Below are 20,711 nucleotides of genomic sequence, written 5' to 3'. Positions count from 1 at the left end.
CACCTAGCTATTTTTACTGTTTAGTACCCTTGTATATGTGCACAAGTGTGTTACAGGGTTGTCTATTCTGTAACATTGTTCAATGCATCCCCTTTCTCTGAACCAATCTCTCCTCCTTCTCCCTTCTCCCTTCTCCCCTCCCCTCTTCTCTTTTATTCTCTCTCCACCTAAAACTAGTTCTTCTAGTGATATGGGTAGGGTATAAGTTATCAATCATGTGAACTCAGGGTTTTAGGACAGAGTTCCCAAGGAGCCTGTAGGCCCAGTAAACATTCATTTTGCTCAGAAAGCCTTTCATTCTTATCCAGGACACTTGGATGTTTAGGGATCTTACTCTGATCCTTAAAGATTGTTCCATTTGCTTTTGCTGATTCCTAGAAATTGTGTGGCATCAACAGCGGGAGAGATGGCCTAAGGTAAATAAAACCAGTTTGCTCTTGAGGGCAATCTCGCCTTTCATCACTGAACAGCATACACCAATGTAAATGATGGTACCAGCAGCACAGGAGTATAAAGGCATTTTCACAAGTCTAAACCTGGAAAGGTGCATTGGCCTTGTGACCACACTGATTTAAAAGCCTTGACTCTTGTCAACCCCCTACATTCTTTAGGCTCCATTGGGAATCTGGCTGATTCCTGATGGTCCGATCTATCTGGGTGTAAAATCCACTCCTCGGTTGCCTCAGCTAGGAACCAGGGGCCTGCTGGTTGCAACTCATGGGTAGTAAAGGGGCGGCAGATGCAGTAGCTGAACGTTTCAGGATCCGCTCCGGTAGTTCATAGGCCGTGCGGGTAAAAGCGACATGGAAGCTCCGGTCTCAGAATTCCATCTTCCAGAGATGCAGGCTGTGCATCTCGTCAGTGCCCGCAGAGGCGTGGCAAGAGCGGAGCTTCCAAGCAGCCCTAAGCTACTCCTTCTCCAATCGCTAGGCACCAGGAAGGCCAAGGCGTGGGTGGGCTTATGGGCGGGCCAGGGCGGGAAGTAGGCGGAGCGTGGGTACTGCTACACCCGTCCCTCCTGACTCCGAGCCTGCTGGGTTGTGGCTGGCGCAGCTCTAGGTCCCTTCCTCCTCCACTGCCCGCGCCACCTCGGCCGCCCCAGTCTCCCACGCCTCCGACCAGGCCGCAGTAACTCGGTTTGCGGTTCCCGGGCTCAAGGCTCTACAGCTCCAGCGTCTCGGTGTCCCCCCTGCTCCTGCGAGATGACGCTCAAGTCGAGCAAAGGAGAGGGTGGCAACAGCATGCGCACCGCGCTCTCGGACCTCTACCTGGAGCACTTGCTACAGAAGCGCAACCGACCTGAGGTTAGAGGGACCCCTGGGGTCCTCGGGGTTCGGGTTGGATCTTGGCTCTAGGCCTTTTCGTCTACTTCTGGATTTGTCCTATCCGTAGCCTTGTTCCTAGGCGGTCTGCCCCCGAACGGCCTGATCTTGAGTGTCCTGTCCCCAGGGTGGAGGCCTTAGCTTTGGGCAGGGTTCATGCTGAGATCTGGGTGTGGTGGATAGTTGCCTGGGGCAGCCTTCTTGGATGAAAATCCCGAGAGGCCGGCCAGGACCCAATGCTTACTGAGGTCAAAGAAAACTTGCTCATGGATGAAAGTCGAGTAACAGAAAGACTTTAAGAAGAAAAATAAAAGACTTTAAGGAACACATCCAAGAGAAGATCTGCCTGGTTGGTGAGCATTTGTGTTCAGTCTCACAGACATTATTATGAAAGCCAACTTCGTGCTCTAAAAAGCTCACTCAGTGTCCCTCTGCATTTCATTTCAGCAGGTCCCCTTGTGCTACGTTGTAAATTAGGGTAGACTTCATATTCCAGTGTTAAACAGTAAATAGCTATTAATCTCTGGTGTCAGAGAGGCCCCCAGAGGAGGTTATGATTATATTCTGTGTAGCATGTCTCCCCCCCAAATTCAGTAGGTTATAAAGCTGAACCACCTACTTACCCTGCTCCCTCTACTCTCTAGACCCTTCTCCTGGGAGATTTATGGAGCTGCTTGTGATACAGCAAAGCTGGCTTTGTGACAAGCTGGTTAAACAACATATGTTACTTAAACAAAATGTTCAAAGATGATACTAGGTGAAATTGAGAAAAATAAGTACAAAAACCTTGCAGGAATGGTATCTTGAGCAAAAAACCCTGTTATGTGTTTTGATCACTTTTTTTAGATGAAGGGAAAAGAAAAAGAAAAAGTGAAGAATTGGTAAGAAAAAAATCCATGTTATGACACTTGTATTTTGGTTCCTCAATTCTGGAGCTTTATTTCCTTTTCCTCACCTCTGGTGTCATTTTCCCTCCCCCAGACAGTTTTGGAAATACGGTTATTTAATCTTGACTTTCTATGCTCCACACCCACAGTACTCTTTTAGTAACCCTGACAGAGCAATTCAGTGCTTAGGAGAAGAACCTGTGTACCAATTAAATGTCAGCAAATTTTATCTCTCCTGCTGGCAAGTAGGAAGACATTTTGCTTTTTGTTTGTTGTTTTGAGACAAAGTCTCACCCTGTAGTTCAGGCTAGCTTGTAACTCTCTATATTTATTGTCCTGACTGGCTTTGAACTCCTGGAAGTTCTCCTGCCTCAGCCTCCAGAGTGGTGGGATTATAGCATAAGACAGCAAGCCACACTTCAGGACATTTTTAATTGTCACAACTAGATGGATTTAATTTTTTACAGCAAGGAATTATCAGACCCCCCAAATGTCATGACTGCTGAAAGAAACATCTGTCCCTGGTGTTCTAGTTCAGTGTCTTATTTAAGGTTAGCAAATAAAGAGCAAAGAGCAGAACTTATGTGGTAAAACTCTAGTCTACTTAAGCCTCTGTGGTTACAATAAAACCAGATTCCTATCTGTAAGGTATCTAAGTCTTCCAGGTTTTGAAAAATAAAAGTCATAAATATCCTGGAAGTGAAGGACAGGGAAGGAAGAAAACTAAGAGACCATACTAGGTACTGAGAAAACTGGGGCAACGACTAAATAATTTGAAAATGACAATTTATTTTCTAGTATACATTCTCTGAAAACACAGACCTTGAATGGAAATATCCCCTTCTCAAATGAGACAATCAGACCCAAGAAGGAGCTCTTTTTTTGGTAGAATGATAATCAGGAGCAGACTCATTGACCATGCTCCCTATTGACTCAGCCAAGACTTGCTTTCTGCTATTCTACATGAAATGTATGGCATTGAACCTTAGTGTCTTCTTCATAGGCTGTTCTATTTTGCCTAGAGTCCTGTTTGCCCCTTACATCCTGGATTCTACAAAATACAGGCTTCAGCAATTCTGGGCACTCTGCAGTGCTTCACAGCCCCCTACACCTCCTTCAGAGGAAACATCTGCAGCACAGTTCAAAGGGCAGAGACAGTTTCTCAAAGGAAGTTGAAATTTTAAAAAAAATAGATGAAAATAACTTGGCAGGGATAGGGGCAGAAGTAGTGGGGGTGAATAGAGCAGGGGCAACTATAGTTGACTTTCTTATTTAAAGTAATTGGCTTCAGAACAAGTGACAGTAAGCACAGGAATGAACAAACATTTGTTCAACTTACTGTTAGGCTCTCTGCCAACTGCTTCCACATGGAGAACTTAGAATGCCCAGCCCAAGGAGATGAGTGACCCTAAATACAGAAGAGCTTGGGAGCTCCTTAACACCACCTGCCAGCTTTGTGTAGCCCCCTGGCTGGGCCATCTGATGTCCACAAGTACCCACCCTTCACATGGACATAACCTGTTTGACTTTGAGGGGGGGACTACAACAAAAAAGCTAGAGAAGCCATGAAACCAACAATTCCCCAAAGAAGTATAGAGATTAGAATTATTTAACTATAAATGATAAGAACTGGAGAGACAGGAAGACCCAAGAATCAGGATTTTCTGGCAGGTGTTGTCTTAAAATCATACATTAACTAGAGCTTTGTTTCTCAGGCACTAAATACATATATCAATCCAAAGGCCACATGTTTTAAGGTCCTTAGCTGATTTGCTTTATCTGCCCAGTGCACTCTGGACACATGCATAGGCTTCTTCCACTGAAATAAAACAGGAAACACAAGCAGCTCCATTCCACCTAGAACACCAAACTATATTTCCAAATACTTGGCTCTTGGTTCCTGCATAGCCATTAATTAGACCAGTGTTGAGATTGTGTATGAAACATCATTCATTAATTAAACCATTTCTCTTTATTTTTATTATTTGTTTATTTGTTGTTGTTTTTTAAGATATGGTCTTACTATGTAGCCTTAGCTGGCCTAGAACTCACTGTGTAGACTAGGATGGCCTCAAACTCAAAAGAGATCTGCCTGACTCTGCCTGGCAGTTTTTGTTGTTTGTTCTGTTTTATTTTTTAAATAGAGTCTCACTATATAGCCTAGGCAGACTTCAAACTCTTGGCAGCCCTCCTTGTCTCAGCCTCCTGAGAACTGAGATTACAAACCTATACCACCAGGCCTAGCTGATTAAAATTAAACTCTTGCCTCTACTTTGTGATCAATATTTGAAGGCAAAAAAATAGTGTTTAGAAACCATTTGCAATAAAATCATAAGCCTTAGACTCCAGGAGTTAGTTAAAATAGAAGTACAGAATTCAGAATTCAAGAAGACAACACAATACCAGGTCTTGTTTTGTAGCCCAGGATTGCTGCAGAATCACTGTGTGTTCCAGGTTGCCCTCAGACTTATCCTCCTGCCCCAACCTTGTATGTGCTAGGTTTACAGGTATGTGCTACCATACCTAGTTTATAAATAAGACTTTATTGAAACTATATCATACATTTTGAAAGTGGTTAGACTGATATTTCTCAGTTCTCTTTCAAAATTAGTTTCACTATTCATAGATAGGTCTATGCCCTTCCATCATGTTTACAATTTTTAAAAGGCCAAATTGTCTAGAGGTACTTTGACTGTAACTTCAACAGACCAGGTGAGTGAAACTACTTATGTATAAGAAAAATAATACCCCAGGTACAGGGTTATTGACCCCTGACATCAGCCTCTGGTCCTAGGCATAAGTGGAGAACAATAGCTGGGTCACCTGGACTGAATTCCTGATTTTTTTAATTAAGCAAATCAAAGAGGGAGTTGGAGAGATGGCTGAGAGATTAAGAGCACTGACTGTTCTTCCAGAGGTCCTGAGTTCAATTCCCAGCAACCACATGGTGGCTCACAACCATCTGTAATGAGATCTGGTGCCCTTTTCTGGGCTGCAGGCAAACACTGTATACATAATAAATAAATCTTAAAAAAAAATCAACAACAACAAATCAAAGATATGTAGTCACAATAAAGAAAATTATAGCTGGAAGGTGATGGCACATGCCTTTAATCCCAGTACTTGGGAGGCAAAGGCAGGCGGATTTCTGTGAGTTCAAGGCCAGCCTGGGCTACAGAGTGAGTTCCAGGACAGTGCAAAGCTACACAGAGAAACCATGTCTCAAAAACAAAACAAAAAAAGAAAGAAAATTATACATTTTTTTGAGTAGCTGTCCAAGCAGTGCAGATACTACCTTTGATGTTCACCTTTCTAAGGGGACAGGATTAGGTACTCTTCTCCATTTCTTTAAACTTCTCAGCCTCTATTACATATATATCTTAATTTGTCACATTGCTTGCATTTACAATATGTTCTTTATAACAGTTTCAAGATTTGTCTGTGGGTGGATTCTAAAATGTGAAAGTCTGTAAGTGGTTTTTATCTTGCTATAGTTGGTTGCTGAACTAATGTTACACCTTTTCCAGATCCTTGATACTGTTTGAGATGGCAAGATGTCCAACCAAATTCTTATTTTTCCAGCCTTTTTTGCAGCTTGAGATGGTTGTATGGATGTGTTCTGCAGTTCTGGCCAATGAGACAAGAAAAACTGTCCTCTGGGAAAGTTCTGGTCTGGGTCCAACTGACCTGGCCTTTCTGCCTTCTTGCCTTGAGCTGATCCACAGAGTCACAGCTTTTGAATATGTGTTTCCAACCCATGACTCCCTTCTTGGATTTCTGACCTCAGGCTGATGGTCTGTGGAGCAGTAAGGCCCTCCTTCTCAGCTAAGGACTTGAGTGATCAATAACTATTCCTTTGCCTACTTTCTGTCTTCTAGAGAGTTATTGAATGAAATCTCTCTCTCTTTTTTTTTTTTTTTTTTTTTTTTTTGGTTTTTCGAGACAGGGTTTCTCTGTGTAGCTTTGCGCCTTTCCTGGAACTCACTTGGTAGTCCAGGCTGGCCTCGAACTCACAGAGATCCGCCTGGCTCTGCCTCCCGAGTGCTGGGATTAAAGGCGTGCGCCACCACCGCCCGGCTTTGAATGAAATCTCTTATCCCTGGTGATGTTTAATATTTTCTCTGTGGATGATATGGAAAGTATGTGTTCTCTTTCTTATCCCCAATTTGCTCTGAAAACCTGGGTGTGGTGGTCTGTGCCTATAATCTTGGTGTTTGGAAGTCTGAGTCAGGAGGATTGTGATTTCAGCCCACCTTGGGATACATAAGGAGACCCTGTCTCAAAAGATCCAAACAGATAGGCTAAGGAGTGAGAGAGGAAGAGGTCCACATAAGTATTCAGGCTGCCAACTTGACTAGGAATTCTACTCATGTCAGAAAATTCCATCTTGCCAGTTGTAGGAAAGAATGTGGTTTTGAGAGCTTGGTGGGAACAGTAGACTTCCATTTTTCTGAATAGAAATTAATCATTGTGACATAAAAATGGAGGGATACATGAAGCTTTGAATGCTGAGTATTTTCTTTAGTAGCATCTTTCAGTATTGTTAGTATGTCACCCCTCCCAACACAGAGCTATACAGAAGCATAGTAACCATAGCCCACAATTACCAAGTACTTTTAAGTATTATATTAAGCTTGCAACCCAGTAAAGTCATTCTGTTACCATCCTCATTTTACAGTTGAAGAAACAGAAGTGCAAGAAGGTTAAGAATCCAAAGTTACCCAGCTGTTAGTAAAAGAGTCAGGAATCTAACCCAGACAGTACATTTTTCTGTTAAGTGGTATATTCTAGGTTTTTAAGTTCTACTTAATATATTACTTTGCTAAATTATTTTCTTTTATTTATTTATTCATTTATTTATTTTTTGAGACAGGGTTTCTTTGTGTAGCCCTGGCTGTCCTGGAACTAGCTCTATAGACCAGGCTGGTCTCAAACACACAGAAATCTGCCTGCTTCTGCCTCCGTAGTGCTAGGATTAAAGGCATGCATCACCACCACCCAGCCTCTAAATTATTTTCTTAAAGTAATTCAGACACATAGTACATAATTTGGAAGGTATGGTGAGTAAAGTTAGCCTATGAAGGCAATTCCTTCTCACTCTATCTTGTAGCCAACCAATTTCCCCCTTCCTAGAAACAATCACTGTTCCTTCCAGAGATTATTTGTATGTTTCTAAGCAAATGTGAATACATTAATTTTTTTCACTGTTTGTGATGAAGATAGCATAATTGTCTTGAAACTGTTTTATTTTCCACATAAACAGATAATTTCAAAATTACCTCAGAGCTTCCTTGTCATGGCTACATGGTGTCTTCCCATGTAGTGACTATAGTGTTACTGAATTGTTTGTTGTAGAGTAACTGGGATTTGTGTGAAGTTCTGTGTTGCCAGGTATTCTAAGTTAATTTTCAAATTACAACCTTTTCAACAATGTTACAACATAAATGCCATATGACAGTGTCATGTGAGTTTTGGACATTTTAACTGCAAAGCAAGGCAGTTTCTCTTTCACAACACTTTCACTCATCTGAGATTACCCAGTAAATGACACTACTTCAGTCTTCATTGTCATTTCAGTTAGAAAGGAAGCAGTAAGTTAAGATGACTTAGTTTTTGAAGAGCACACCTATGTTATAAGACATAACTTCTCTCCTTAAATTTCTAGGCAAGATCTCCTTGTCTCTCTTTCTACCCTTTTCCTTCTGTGCCCATGGGCAAGCCAGTGAACTCATCCCACTACTATATACGTTCCCACACAAGACTTCCTCTTTCCCCCAGAAAAATGAATGGCAAGATACACTTTTGTCAGCTCTGCTTATTGAGAAGAACTTCCTCATCTTCCCAGTGTCCTTGAGGACTACCCCTGGATGTAGCTAGTGTATACCTGCTCTCCATTTTCAGCTTGTACCCAAATAACAACCTCACATTAGTTCTTCCTCCTCTGACTTGATGTGTTGGGTTTGATTTAATATTTTATGCACGAACATTTGTAGGATAAGAATGGCACGAGGTCTTTAAATTACTCTCAAATAATTGAAACTTTAAATTTTATGACATTAAAAAACAATGCTACAAGACCTATACAAGATTGAGCCCATCAGCATTTCTTTGTGGATATATTTGACCCTCCCTGTAGGTCTATTGGCAGTTAATGATTGCTAAATGGGTGGTGTAGTCATTAGTAAGTTGCCCTTGCTCCAATAAATGACCTCTCATCTGTGCTTGTGCAAGTAACTCTAATGAAACTCGGTAGAGAGATACCCCAATATGATTTTCCCAGTTTATGCGCCTTCCTGTAGGTACAAGAGTTCCAGTTCCAGACCTAATAGCTTGCCTCTTTACTCTTTTTTAAAGCTTAGTCTCTTTCTGTGTGTTGTATGTATACATGTATACAGATGTGTGCGGTCATGCACTAACACAGAGGCCAGGTGTCCTGTCCTATCACTTTTTATCTTACTTTCTCAAGACAGGGTCTCTCACTGAACCTAGAGCTATACTGGTGGCCAGAAAGGCCTGCTAGTCCTCTTGCCTTTACCCCAAACAGTACTGGGATTATAGATGGTCATGCTGAGCTTTTTATGTGGCTGTTGAGAATTTAAATTCAGGTATTTGTGCTTAGACAGCAAACACTCTTACCTACTGAGCCGTCTCCCCAGCTCCCTTTTTATTCTCCCACTCTTTTAAAATATTTATTTATAGTTGTGTTTTCACCTATGTATAAGTCTGTGCACCACTTTTATGCACAGAGGCCAAAAGAGGGCATCCGATGCTCTAGAACTGGAGTTCCAGGTGGTTGTGAGCCATTATGTGGGTGCTGGGAACCAAACCCAGGTCCTCTGCAAGAGCAACAAGTGCTTTTAACCATTGAGCAATCTCTCCAGTCTCCCCCTTTTATTCTCTTAATGCTATTCTTCACTGATATCATTTGGAAAAATTCAAACTTACTGAAAAGATGAAAAAAATTATCATTCTGGCTTCTATAATTGACATATTGCTTTGTTTGCCTTAACACATATATCTACCTAAAAACACCTATCTATCCACTTTTTTTTGCATTTAAAAGCAAGCTGCAGTTGTCAGAGTACTTCACCTCAAAGAGCTTCAGTGTGTATATCACTGCCTAGAGTTCAGTATTTATGGTTACTTTTTTTTTTTTTTGGTTTTTCAAGAAAGCATTTCTCTGTGTAACAGTCCTGGCTGTCCTAGAACTCTCTTTGTAGACCAAGCTGGCCTGGAACTCAAAGAAATCTACCTGCCTCTGCCTCCCAAGTGCTGGGATTAAAGATGTGTACCACCACTGCCCAGCTTGTTTATGGTTACTTTTTAAGGTAAAATTTAAATACAGTAAAATACAAAAATCTTGAATATGCTATTTTACACTGTATCATGGTGTAGAATGTTACCAGAATTCTAATTCTCTCATGCCAGTCCTTTTCCCTCAAGACAACCACTGTTTCAATTATTTACAACAGTTTTGTTTGTTCTAAAATCTCACATAAATTTTATCATATTGTATATATGGGACTTCTTTATTCAACAGGTTTCTGAGTTCATCTTTTTTATTTTGTAGTTTGAGCTCTTGTATGCATCGACAACTGTCTTGTGTATTTTCCTGTGTGTCAGCACCTTTATTGTTTCTATTGGAAACACAAACCTGCTATGTATATCTGCATACAAGTTTCTATGTGGACAGATTTTTTTTTCATCTTGAATGAACCCCTAAGAATAAGATTGCTGAACCACAGAATAAGTGGGTGTTTATGTTTGCCTTTTGCAGTTTCTGTACCATTTTGTATCTCAACAGACAGTTGTAAGCTGCCATGAGGGTGTTGATAATTGAACCTAAGTTCTCACAAAAAGCAGTTGGTGCTCTTAACCACTGAGCTTTCTAGTCCCTCAGAATATTTTTAATAAAAATCATTCCTTTATCCGCAATGGCCTAATGAAATGTGTGTGTTAAGTTGAATAAGTAAAGTTTACAAAACAGTTTCACATGGATTCAAATGAGAGTAGATGTCAACCTTATGAAAGAACTGGGTTTTCAAAGCCTTTTAGATTCTAATTATAGATAATTGACTGACCATGGGCCTTTGCTGTTTATTTTATCCACTAATTTGTTTTCATTTGACAGTCTGCATTGAACCAGTTGAATGTTGCCACTGAGGACATGTACACCAATGGGTCTACTGTTCCAGGTAGCCCTGCCCATGCTAAAGGGCAAGAGGCAAGGAAAGTACGTCTCATACAGTTTGAGAAGATCACAGAGGAGCCCATGGTAATCTCTTGTTCTATCGTCATTCATCATTTACACTCTACTAGTGAAGTCATTGGGCCATAAAACTGCCAAAGGCCACTCATGGAATTGTACACTCTGCCAGGTTCACTGCTGTGTTTCTTTGTCCCCATCTCAAGCTTCTTTCAGAGCAAGCTTCCTGCTCTTTCTGCTTGAGAACTACCCCTGATATAAATGGAAATGGTTTTCCCTGCAATTTTTGATTAAGATGCTTTGAAGATATCCTCAGAAAGGACTAAAATAAAGCTTACTGTTCCATTGCCTTTATTCCAGGGAATTACTTTGAAGCTGAATGAAAAACAGTCATGTACAGTGGCCAGAATTCTCCATGGTGGCATGATTCATAGACAAGGTACTCTGGCAGGGAGGAGGGGTCCTAAGTCTAGTTTTATCCTGGGATTAATTATTTACTTTCTGTTCAGTGGTGTGGGACATGAAGCTTATAGTCCTCAAAACTGATAGCATTTTTCTGAGAGTGCCAAGAGATTCTGTGACTTAATAACTGACTCTTTAAGGCAGGTGTGGTGGCTCACACCTTTAATCCCAGCACTCAGGAGGCAGAAGCAGGCAGATCTCTGAGTTTGAGACCAGCTTGATCTACAAACTGAGTTCTACTACAGCCAGGGCTACACAGAAAATAAAACCTGTCTAAAAAAAAACAAAAAAACCCATATTGACCCTTTATTTAGAAAATTGCATGGTAAGATCTGAGTATGAACTACTCAGTACCACCATCTCTCCCTCTGCACCTTCATTTCTTTTCAAGATAGGATTTCTCTGTGCAGCCCTGGCCATCCTGGAACTTGCTCTGTAGACCAGGCTGGCATTGATCTGCCTGCTTCTGCTTCCTGAATGCTAAAAGTAAAGGCATGTGCCACCACCACCTAGCCCTCTGCACCTTCTTATATATTGTTTTATAATGATATTTTTCCCATTTAGTTAGTGATGTCTATATGCACGCATTACATATGACTGATATGTAACAGTAAACAAATCTGTATCTGTACCCTCCTGGAGTAACAGCTTAAATGAGAAAACCAAATTTAAGTAATTATAATTAACTATTGTATTTCCTTAATGTTCGAGTGCCAGCAATTTTCAGATGCATATTTTAGGGAGCAATGAGACAACAGAATAATAAGTTAAAATATAGCATATTTTCAGCAGCTGGTGATAGCCTGTATGATACTAGAAACTATTCCTAATGTTGGAGTATGGCTATTCCAATGAGTCTCCTACCTCATTAATTCCTTACCCTTTTATGTTTTACTATTTTTTTTTAATCCAAGGTAACATGACATGAATTTGGTAACCAGCCTTCACATAGAATTTTAACATTGACTAACCATTTAAGAACACATTGGAGGTTTAGTTTAACAATAACTAAGAAACATTGAACTCACTGGATAATAGTCTCTTGTGGTTGGTTGGCAACTGTTCTAATTCCAGGAATACAAGGATGAGATGCTTTTACAAAGCTCTTGGATGACTAATGTCAAGAAGGATGAGGCAGTATTGAACTGTCCTAGATGAATTCAGAACCATATTTGTTTTTTATCTCTCTTAATTAAATATTTCTAATGAATGAGTTTTATTTATTTTATAAAATGCCCCTAGATTGTGGTTTCTTTTGTGTGGTATTCTTGAGCTATACTGACAGCTCTTGTTTGAATTGACAGCTCTTATTCTTTTGTGCATTGAGTTTTTTTGTTTGTTTAATGGCAGGCTCCCTTCACGTGGGGGATGAAATCCTAGAAATCAATGGCACAAATGTGACTAATCACTCAGTAGACCAGCTGCAGAAGGCAATGGTGGGTATTTTCTGTACTAGATAAAGATTGTCTTCTGTGTTCATGAAGGGTTAATGGGCACTGGTGTCATTTTATCTCATTTCTCTGCAAAAGTATGGTTACCTTATTGAGAGGGCTGTTATCACTTCTGATATTCTGTCCAAGAAATGATATTTCTCTGCGTTAATTTAGTAAAACTGCAAAGCAGGGCCAATAACTGAGAGCATCAATCTCACAAAATGACCAGAATATTGTGCTGGGCATCTGGAGATTGTAGTGTGTATTGTTATTTCTGAATCTTTACTTTATTCTTGCTCTATGGCTTTGAACAGGTGAAGTAGCTTCATTCAATCTGTATTCTCAGAATCTGTTATCTGCAGCATTGTACTTGGTGTTTGTGCTGCCTCTCCTGTTTGCCCTTCCTGATTCTTTGCCATCTTTCTTGACTCTGTCTTGTACCTCAGCAGGCTGATTGTAATGTCTATATCAGTTGGGCTTCAGCAAGCAGTTAGAAAAGGTATTTATGTCCCTATTCTTACTTGCTAAACCTGCTCCTGTAGGTACCAGTTTCGCACAGGTGTGGGCATCCTTAAAAGATCCAGCAAAGGAGAGAGTTCTTCCTGAGTATATGCACGCCTGTGTGAATACATCCTTCATGAAACTCTTCAAACTCCCTTTTTGAATGTGCTACCTAATTATTACTGGATTCCCCAGTAATATCATAGTTAGTACCAGGAGTGATGTCAGGAAATTGGCCCTTTAAGTGGGCTTATTGTAAATGAGCATATGCTAAGAAGACATTACACTAGAAAAGAGCTAATCATTCTAGAGAAATCTAATTTTTATTAGAAAACATAAGCAAATAGGAAACCAGGCAAAATAAACAAAAAGCTACTGACCAATAACTTTTTGAAAATATGCTTAATTACTACTGCACAATTCATTCTAGGCAGGCTATGGAGTCAGTGGTCTAATGCATTAGAAATATATGGTATATACACACTATGGAATACTGTCCTGTCTTATACAAGAAGAAAATCCCATTATTTGTTATAACATGGGTGCACTAGGAAGAGGACATTATATGAATAAGCCAGACACAGAAAGATAGACATCACATAAACTGATATATATGTGGAATCCAGAAAGGCAAACCTGTAGAAGTAGAGGATGGAATGGTGCTGATCAGAGGCTGGGAATGGGTGGAGATCATGGAGGAATGTTGGTCAAAGGCTATAAAATTCCACATAAATAAGAAGAATACATAAAAAAAAACTCTGTGGATGGGCTGGAGAGATGGCTTAGAGGTTAAGAGCACTGGCTGCTCTTCCAGAGGTGTTGAGTTCAATTCCCAGCAACCACATGGTGGCTCACAACCATCTATAATGAGTTCTGGTGCCCTCTTCTGGCCTGCAGGCATATGTGCAGGCAGAACAGTGTATATATAATAAATAAATAAGTCTTTAAATAAATAAAGGTTAAAAAGATTTTAAAACTCTGTGGTACCGCATGGTTATTATAATAACTATGAATTATATTCTTAAAAAAATGCTGAGAGTAGGTCTCGAGTATTCTCACAACAAAAATAAGTAGTGAGGTAATACATATATTAACTGTTTAGCCATTATACAATATATACATAATTTGAAAACATTTGTATGTGATAATTATATGTATTTTATTATTCAAATTGCAAGAAAAAAAGAGAGGATGATCACCTGTAGTTATGGTGACAAAATTACAAAATAAATCATTGAGCTGGGTGCAATAGCTCATACCTGTAATAACAGCTCTTAGGAGGCCAAGGCAGACTATCACTTGAGTTCCAGGCTAGCCTGAGCCATGTAGTAAGTTCCAGGCTATATTCCAGAGTGATACCTGGCTCAAAACAAGCAAACAAAACCAAAATGAATAATTTAAAAAAAAATATAACAAGTTAAACTTGTATATACTTCTAGTTGTGGTAGCACTTGGGAGCCAGAGGCAGAAATGTTGTGGGATATTTGTACACTGTGTGAAAATGTGTTGCTGTGATTGGCATAATAAAAAGCTGAACGGCCGATAGCTAGGCAGGATGTATAGATGGGACTTCTAGGCAGAGAGGAAATTCTGGGAAAAAGAAGGCAGAGTTGCCAGCCAGACACAGAGTAAGCAGCATGGGCAGTATGGAGAGATGAGGTAATGAGCCACATGACAGAATGTAGATTAAAATAAATGAGTTAATTTAAGTTACAAGAACTAGTGAGATAAGCCTAAGCTAAGGCCAAGCTTTCATAATTAATAAGTCTCCATGTTATTTGTGAGCTGGTTGCCCAAAGAAAAATCTGACTACACAGAAGGATCATTGTGAAATATTTACATTGTATGAAGATGTGTCACTGTAATTGGTTTAATAAAGAGCTAAATGGCCCATAGCTAGGCAGGAGAGAATAGGCAGGACTTCTGGGAAAAGAGAGGAACTTGGGATGAATCTATGCACTTGAGAGATGCCAGCAAGACATTGAAAAAGTTGGACATATGGTACAAAGGCAAGGTAACCAAGCCATGTGGCAGAACATAGATTAATAAGAGCAGGTTATTTAAGGTATAAGAGCTAGTTGGGAAAAAGCCTAAGCTAAGGCCAAGCTTTCATAATTAATAAGTCTCTGTGTCATTATTTGCAGGCTGCAGTCCTGATTAGAAAATACTACTACAGATCATAGTTTAAGGCAAGCATCAGCTATACAGAAAAAAAACCAAAAGAAATACAAAAATACATATGTGTGCATCATATTTATACATAACTATAATATTTGCAGTGTTCTCATTGGGGTGGAAAAAAGTATATTTGTGCTCATTTTAGGAACTTCTGGGGACCTTTTGGGAACCAAAAGCAAAAGAGGAGAAAGTTATGAGCTTTTGCTTTATTATTTTTGTCTTCAGTTATGCTGGTAGAGGGAGCATATGACACTCTCATGGTTCAGGAGGTAGTATCTGACAAAATCTCAAACTATGAAGATGATTCTATAGTGAAAAGCCCTGATTCTATAAAACCCCATGTCACCCAAGTTAGTTTTTTTAGTTTTCTTTACACTCTCATTTTTCTTTTCTTTTTTTAATAGAAGGAAACCAAAGGAATGATCTCATTAAAAGTAATTCCTAATCAGCAGAGTCGTCTTCCTGTGCTACAGGTATGTAATGCCATTTTCTCTGTTGTGTTGTTTTGTGTTCTTTGAGATTTTACTGAAAGTGACACAATCCTATAACTTTAAGTTCTGAGTCTCTCACAGGTGTTTAGCTGCTTGGCGTAGGATCCTGTTATCCACTCTCTCAACTAAAATAAAAGAGCTCATATCCTTTTCTTTCCTTTTCTTTTCTTTTCTCTCTTGTGCTTGTTCATGTCTATTCAAGTACACATGTGTGGAGGGCAGAGGACAACCTTGGATGTTATTCCTCAGGTGTCATTCATCTTTGTGTGTATGTAGGGGGTGTGCTTATGAGTGCGTATGTACATGTGCACATGTGTGTGTATGAGTGTGGACACCAGAGGTTGATATTAAATGTCTTTTATTTACCTCACTTCACCTTTTTTTTTTGAGGCAGTGTCTCTCAGAGAAACTGAAATTCACTGATTTGGCTAGAATGGTTGGCCAATGAGCTTCAGGGATTCACCTGTCTCTTCTTCCCAATCCTCTTACCCCTAATACTAGGATTACAGGAAGCACATCATTGTGCCTAGCTTTTTGAGTGGATTCTGAGGATGTGAACTCAGGTCCTCATAGTTGTGTGGTAGGCACTTTATCAACTCAGGTATCTCACCAGTCTCCATTTTGGAGGGACAAAGTTCCACCCCACCCCCACGCTAGTCTGAATCTCATCAATTAGGTTAGGTTGATTGGCTAGTGAACCTCAGGGGTCCTTCTGTCTCTGCCTTCCCAGCTCTGGGTTTATAAGTGTATGCCACTAGGCTCAACTTTTTAATGTGAGTTCTGAGGATCAAACTCAATTCCCTCATCCTTGGGAGGCAAGCACTTTATCAACTCAACTGATCAGTCTCCTCATCGCTTTATTCCTTTTTCTTTGAGGAAGAAGACAATGATGAAAGTGATAGAAACAGGTTATTAGTAGCTAAGGAATAGATGGAACAGGACCTTGGAAAATGAATGTGCAAAAGTTTTTTAAATACCAAACCTCGGGCTGGAGAAATGGCAGAGGACCTGAGTTTGGTTCACAGTACCCACATCAGGTACCTCACAGTAGTCTATAACTCTAGCTCTAGAGGATCTGATCTTCTGGCCTCCACAGGCAACTGTACATGCATACACATAAGTAAAAACAGAAATAAAAATAAATATTAAAATATCAAACCTGAAATTTCTATCATAAGTTACCTGTAGTATGGTATTGTAGTCTTAAACTTTTAAATTGAAGTTTTGCTGTTTGTGTACATACATATAACAAAGTGAATAGATCACAAGTATAAAACTGGTTATGTATTCATAAACTGAGCAAATCCTTCTAAATAGCACCCAATTCAAAAGACAGAATATGTCCAGCAGCTATGCCTCCTCACCGCATTTCTTTAAGGCTCACCACAACCCTGACTTGTAGCATAAGAGAAGAATTTTGCCTCATTTTGAAATTTATATAAATTGAACTATATAGTAGAAATTCTTTTGAATGCCACTGCATTTATTCAGTATTACATTTAAATGAGTCATCCAGGTTACTTGTAGCAGTAGATGATTCAGTTTCTCTGATTCATTCTAAAAATGTGGGGCAGTTACTTATCCATTTTGATGTTGATGGACTTTTGGGTTTCCAGCTTTGTTTCTGCTATGAACTTTCTTTTTTTTAATTAGAAAAATTTATTTCTTGATCCTTCAAAGCTTATCAGCTTTGATTCCATTTTCAGCACTACTCCATGTATCTCACTCACCCCCATATTCCATCACCTCTTGCTTATTGCTCTTATCTCAAAGGGAAAACCAAATTATTAACCATGTAACTCACAGGCTTCATTCACAAGTTGATGCCACAACTAAACAAAACTTTAACATCCTGGTGAGTAATACATTTGAACAATTTGCGACAGACTCAGGTCCACTCAGTAGTTTCAGTAAAGCCACACATTAAGAAGGGGTGTGAGTCATTCTCTACAGCTGGCACATCTGTACTCATACCATGAACTATTCTACTTCCTTGATTTGGTCTCTCTAGGATCAGGCTTAAGTAAAAAGTAAGTAGTCTATTCAGAAAAAAATCATAATTTGCTCTGCCTGAAAAGAACGATGCTGTTACAAAAGCAGCATGAGGCACCCATCCTGGAGTTAGGAGAAACCACTGCTTCTGCTCAGTCAGCAGCGCTCTTGTGGGATCACCCAGAACTTGTTAATTCATGCCCTAAACAATATTAAATACTGTTTACTCTTATTATCTAAACAGGCATAACCCAAACTAGGTAGGCTGCTGCATTGCTGGGTTTCTGTTGTCTCCTGGTAACAAAAAAAAGTGCCAGTCGTTTTAGTCAGTGACACTGCAAATGTCTGGAAGCTTTTCTTATTTCTCAATTGCTCCGATGATTAACATCAGGGTACTAGAGACTCCATGTGGCTGGTGCTGAGCTGGAGAGAAATCACTCAGGTAAGCTGAGGCTACTCCTTCTGTTTCTCCATCTGCTGAGCTGTTAACATGAAGACATATTGACAAGGGCTCAAGGAAGACATGGAATGTTTCATCAGTAAGATTATGCTGCCCTAGAGACAAATGTTAGGAAGCGGTAATATTTAAAAATAAAGAGATAATCACATGCTTGAGGGGAAAGAGGTAAGGGAGAAAATTAAAAAGGAAAATGGAAAGACAGAGAGGACCATGTGGACACACAAAATGGAATTCGAGCTCTGCCTCAGGCAACCCTTCGCCCTTAGACCGGCATCCTCCACACACTGAGGTAGATCTGTAAGAAGTACTTATCAGGGCTGATATGGATTACAGAGAACAGACTTATCTCTTGCCATCAGCTGATTAATGTCAGGGCTTAGATGTAAATCCACATACTCCAGTTTCATAAAAATCTAAACATAAACGGATATTTTGGTAATTAACATTCAGAGAACATGAAAACATTACTCAGTTCTAAATTGATCTACCTGTGACTTCTGCAGCGTCAAAGCCCTTTGCCTTCACTTATATTTCCTAAGTCACTAAACAGGGACTACAACTGAAGGTTAGATAAATATTTACAATTGACATGTGGTTGTCACATATTAAGTCAACAACACTGAACAATTTTAAACAGCAGTCTCCTTTCTGTGACATTTTAACATTGTTTTGCACATAAATGCAGAATCTGAACAGAGCAACAGGAACCAGGTTGGGCTGAAGTCCCAAACAGCTATTTACTGCACTGCTTCTGTTTATCTATCTGTAAAACAGAGATAATTAATAACGCCCACCTCACAGGGTTACCCACAGGATACATGCTAGTAAATGCCGTAGCACTGCATGTGCACTCTCCAACCTCAAGACTGGCAAGTGACATCATTACAAAAGAAAGCAAACACAGAGACAGAAAGCAACTGATGCGAGCAAGCAGATGACTGTCCAATTTAATTACTGCTTGTTCTTTTCTTAAAATCCATACACCTGCTTGTGTGGTATAGTAGAGCTCTTCTTTATCACATTCTCCCACTGGGAAAGGGGGAAAATACCCCTTAAAGGCAGAGGACAGGACACAGGGAGTTCCAGAGAAATCAAGAGTAAACAGACAACTTGCACTGGAAGAGAAAGGGAGAATGAGGTCTAACTTGATGGTGCCAACTACACTCTTATTGATGGAAACCCAGATAAATAAAGGCAAAATCTGCAAACTGGAAGCTTCAAGAGTTGTCCCTGCTTTCTGTTTGGCATTTCTAGGAGACAACTGTGCCACATGACCACAGGCCAAGGTAGGACCACTGCAAACAGTACAATGGCAGCATGGTAAGAGGAGGTCAGGGATGCTCTATCACGGCAGGCCTCAAGCTTCCTTGGCTCTTGCACAGCAGGTTCTTGTGCTGAGGTATTCCTTCATGATCACAGTAGCTTTATGTGGAAGGTCATGGAGAGTTGAAAATGAGAAGCCATTCAAGTCACTGTGAGGTAACTCCAGAGAAGACATTGCAGAGTAGACTGGCTAAGCCAGGGTTCGTTCACAGGATAGATGTGGCTGAGACATGTAGACAAGCAATGCTGGAAGTTGAGGGTGTTAGAATAGAGATACAGGGCCGGCCCTGTTGCTCTTCATGATGGGTTAATTTAAGTGTAAGAGCTAGTTAGTAATAAGCCTGAGCTATCGGCCAAGCACTTATAAGTAATATTAAGCCTCCAAGTCAATTATTTGGGAAGTGGTTTCTGGGTATTTGGAAACAGGCAGGCGGGAGAGAAACTTCCACCTACAGTTGGCTGTAGGTTTTCTTAGTTTATTTTTATTATTTTAATTATGTGTCTGTATGTATGTGCACATGAGTGCAAGTGCTCATAGAGGCCAGAGATATCAAGATTTCCCTGGAGCTGGTTGTGAGCCACCTAATATGGGTGCTGAAAGTCACACTCAGGTCCACTGGAAGAGCAGTACTTGCCATCTGAACCATCCCTCCAGTCCCAAGCTGTAAGGTTTTTGAAGGTATTCATTAGATTCAAGGAGCTCCCTTCTGTTCCACATTTGTTAAAATTTTAATATTGGTTGAGTGTTGAATTTTATCTGTGTACCTAGTGACAAGATCATGTGATTGTTCTCCATTCTTTTATGTTAATGTCCCAAACTTTGTGTTGCTGAACTAGATCCTGTTTGATTGTGACTTCATATCCTTATGATAAATTGATGTGTTTGATTTATTATTTCATTTTGGATTTTTATATCCCTGATCCTCAGAGAGAATGGAAGGCGCTTGTTAGATTTGGGTATTATGGTTATGAGTTGGGAGGCTCTAGAATTCTCTGCTATTTGTATTTGGGTGAGAATAACCTATTTCTTCAACTGTTTCAAAATTTGACCAGAGAAAAACCATCAGGTCTTGTCAAATGTATTGGTGTGAAATTGTTCATAAGATGACTTTTTGAGTGTGTGTATACATATGCACATGTGTGTAAAGTTGTGTGTACTCTCAAAGACAGAGAAGGACACTGGGTATCTTGCATTGCCACTCGATGTCATATTCCCTTTAGACAGGGTCTCTTACTAAACCTGAAGCTCACCATTTCAGTTAGGCTAAATGACCAGCAAGTTTCTGAGATTCACCTATGTGCCCTGTCTGTTGAGGTTACAGATGTGAGCAGTCATGCCTAATTATCACAATATCCTATTAAAACCTTTTGAATATCTTTAGGATCTTTACTAGTAAATTGTTTTTTTATTTTGTTTTTGGAAACAGGGTCTTACTATGTAGTTCTGGCTGTTCTG

At 40.0% G+C, this 20,711-nt stretch overlaps 1 protein-coding gene across 1 annotated transcript in view; it reads left to right on the top strand.

Annotated features, from left to right (window-relative positions):
- The first annotated feature begins 989 nt into the window (after positions 1–989).
- Positions 990–20,711, top strand: part of Mpp1 (MAGUK p55 scaffold protein 1) — a 31,951-nt gene continuing 12,229 nt past the window's right edge. Inside the window, exons 1-5 of the mRNA XM_052742772.1 lie at positions 990–1,304; positions 10,341–10,484; positions 10,776–10,854; positions 12,228–12,313; positions 15,394–15,462. Coding sequence (XP_052598732.1) covers positions 1,203–1,304; positions 10,341–10,484; positions 10,776–10,854; positions 12,228–12,313; positions 15,394–15,462 — 480 coding nt within the window. The 5' untranslated portion in view covers positions 990–1,202. The remainder of the gene's footprint in view (positions 1,305–10,340; positions 10,485–10,775; positions 10,855–12,227; positions 12,314–15,393; positions 15,463–20,711) is intronic.

The sequence above is a fragment of the Peromyscus californicus genome, unplaced genomic scaffold (genome assembly GCF_007827085.1).
Source record: "Peromyscus californicus insignis strain IS unplaced genomic scaffold, ASM782708v3 Scaffold_10__1_contigs__length_136768540, whole genome shotgun sequence".
Lineage (NCBI taxonomy): Eukaryota > Metazoa > Chordata > Mammalia > Rodentia > Cricetidae > Peromyscus > Peromyscus californicus.
Note: the sequence above shows the minus strand (reverse complement) of the source record. Positions and strands in the feature narration are given on the sequence as shown.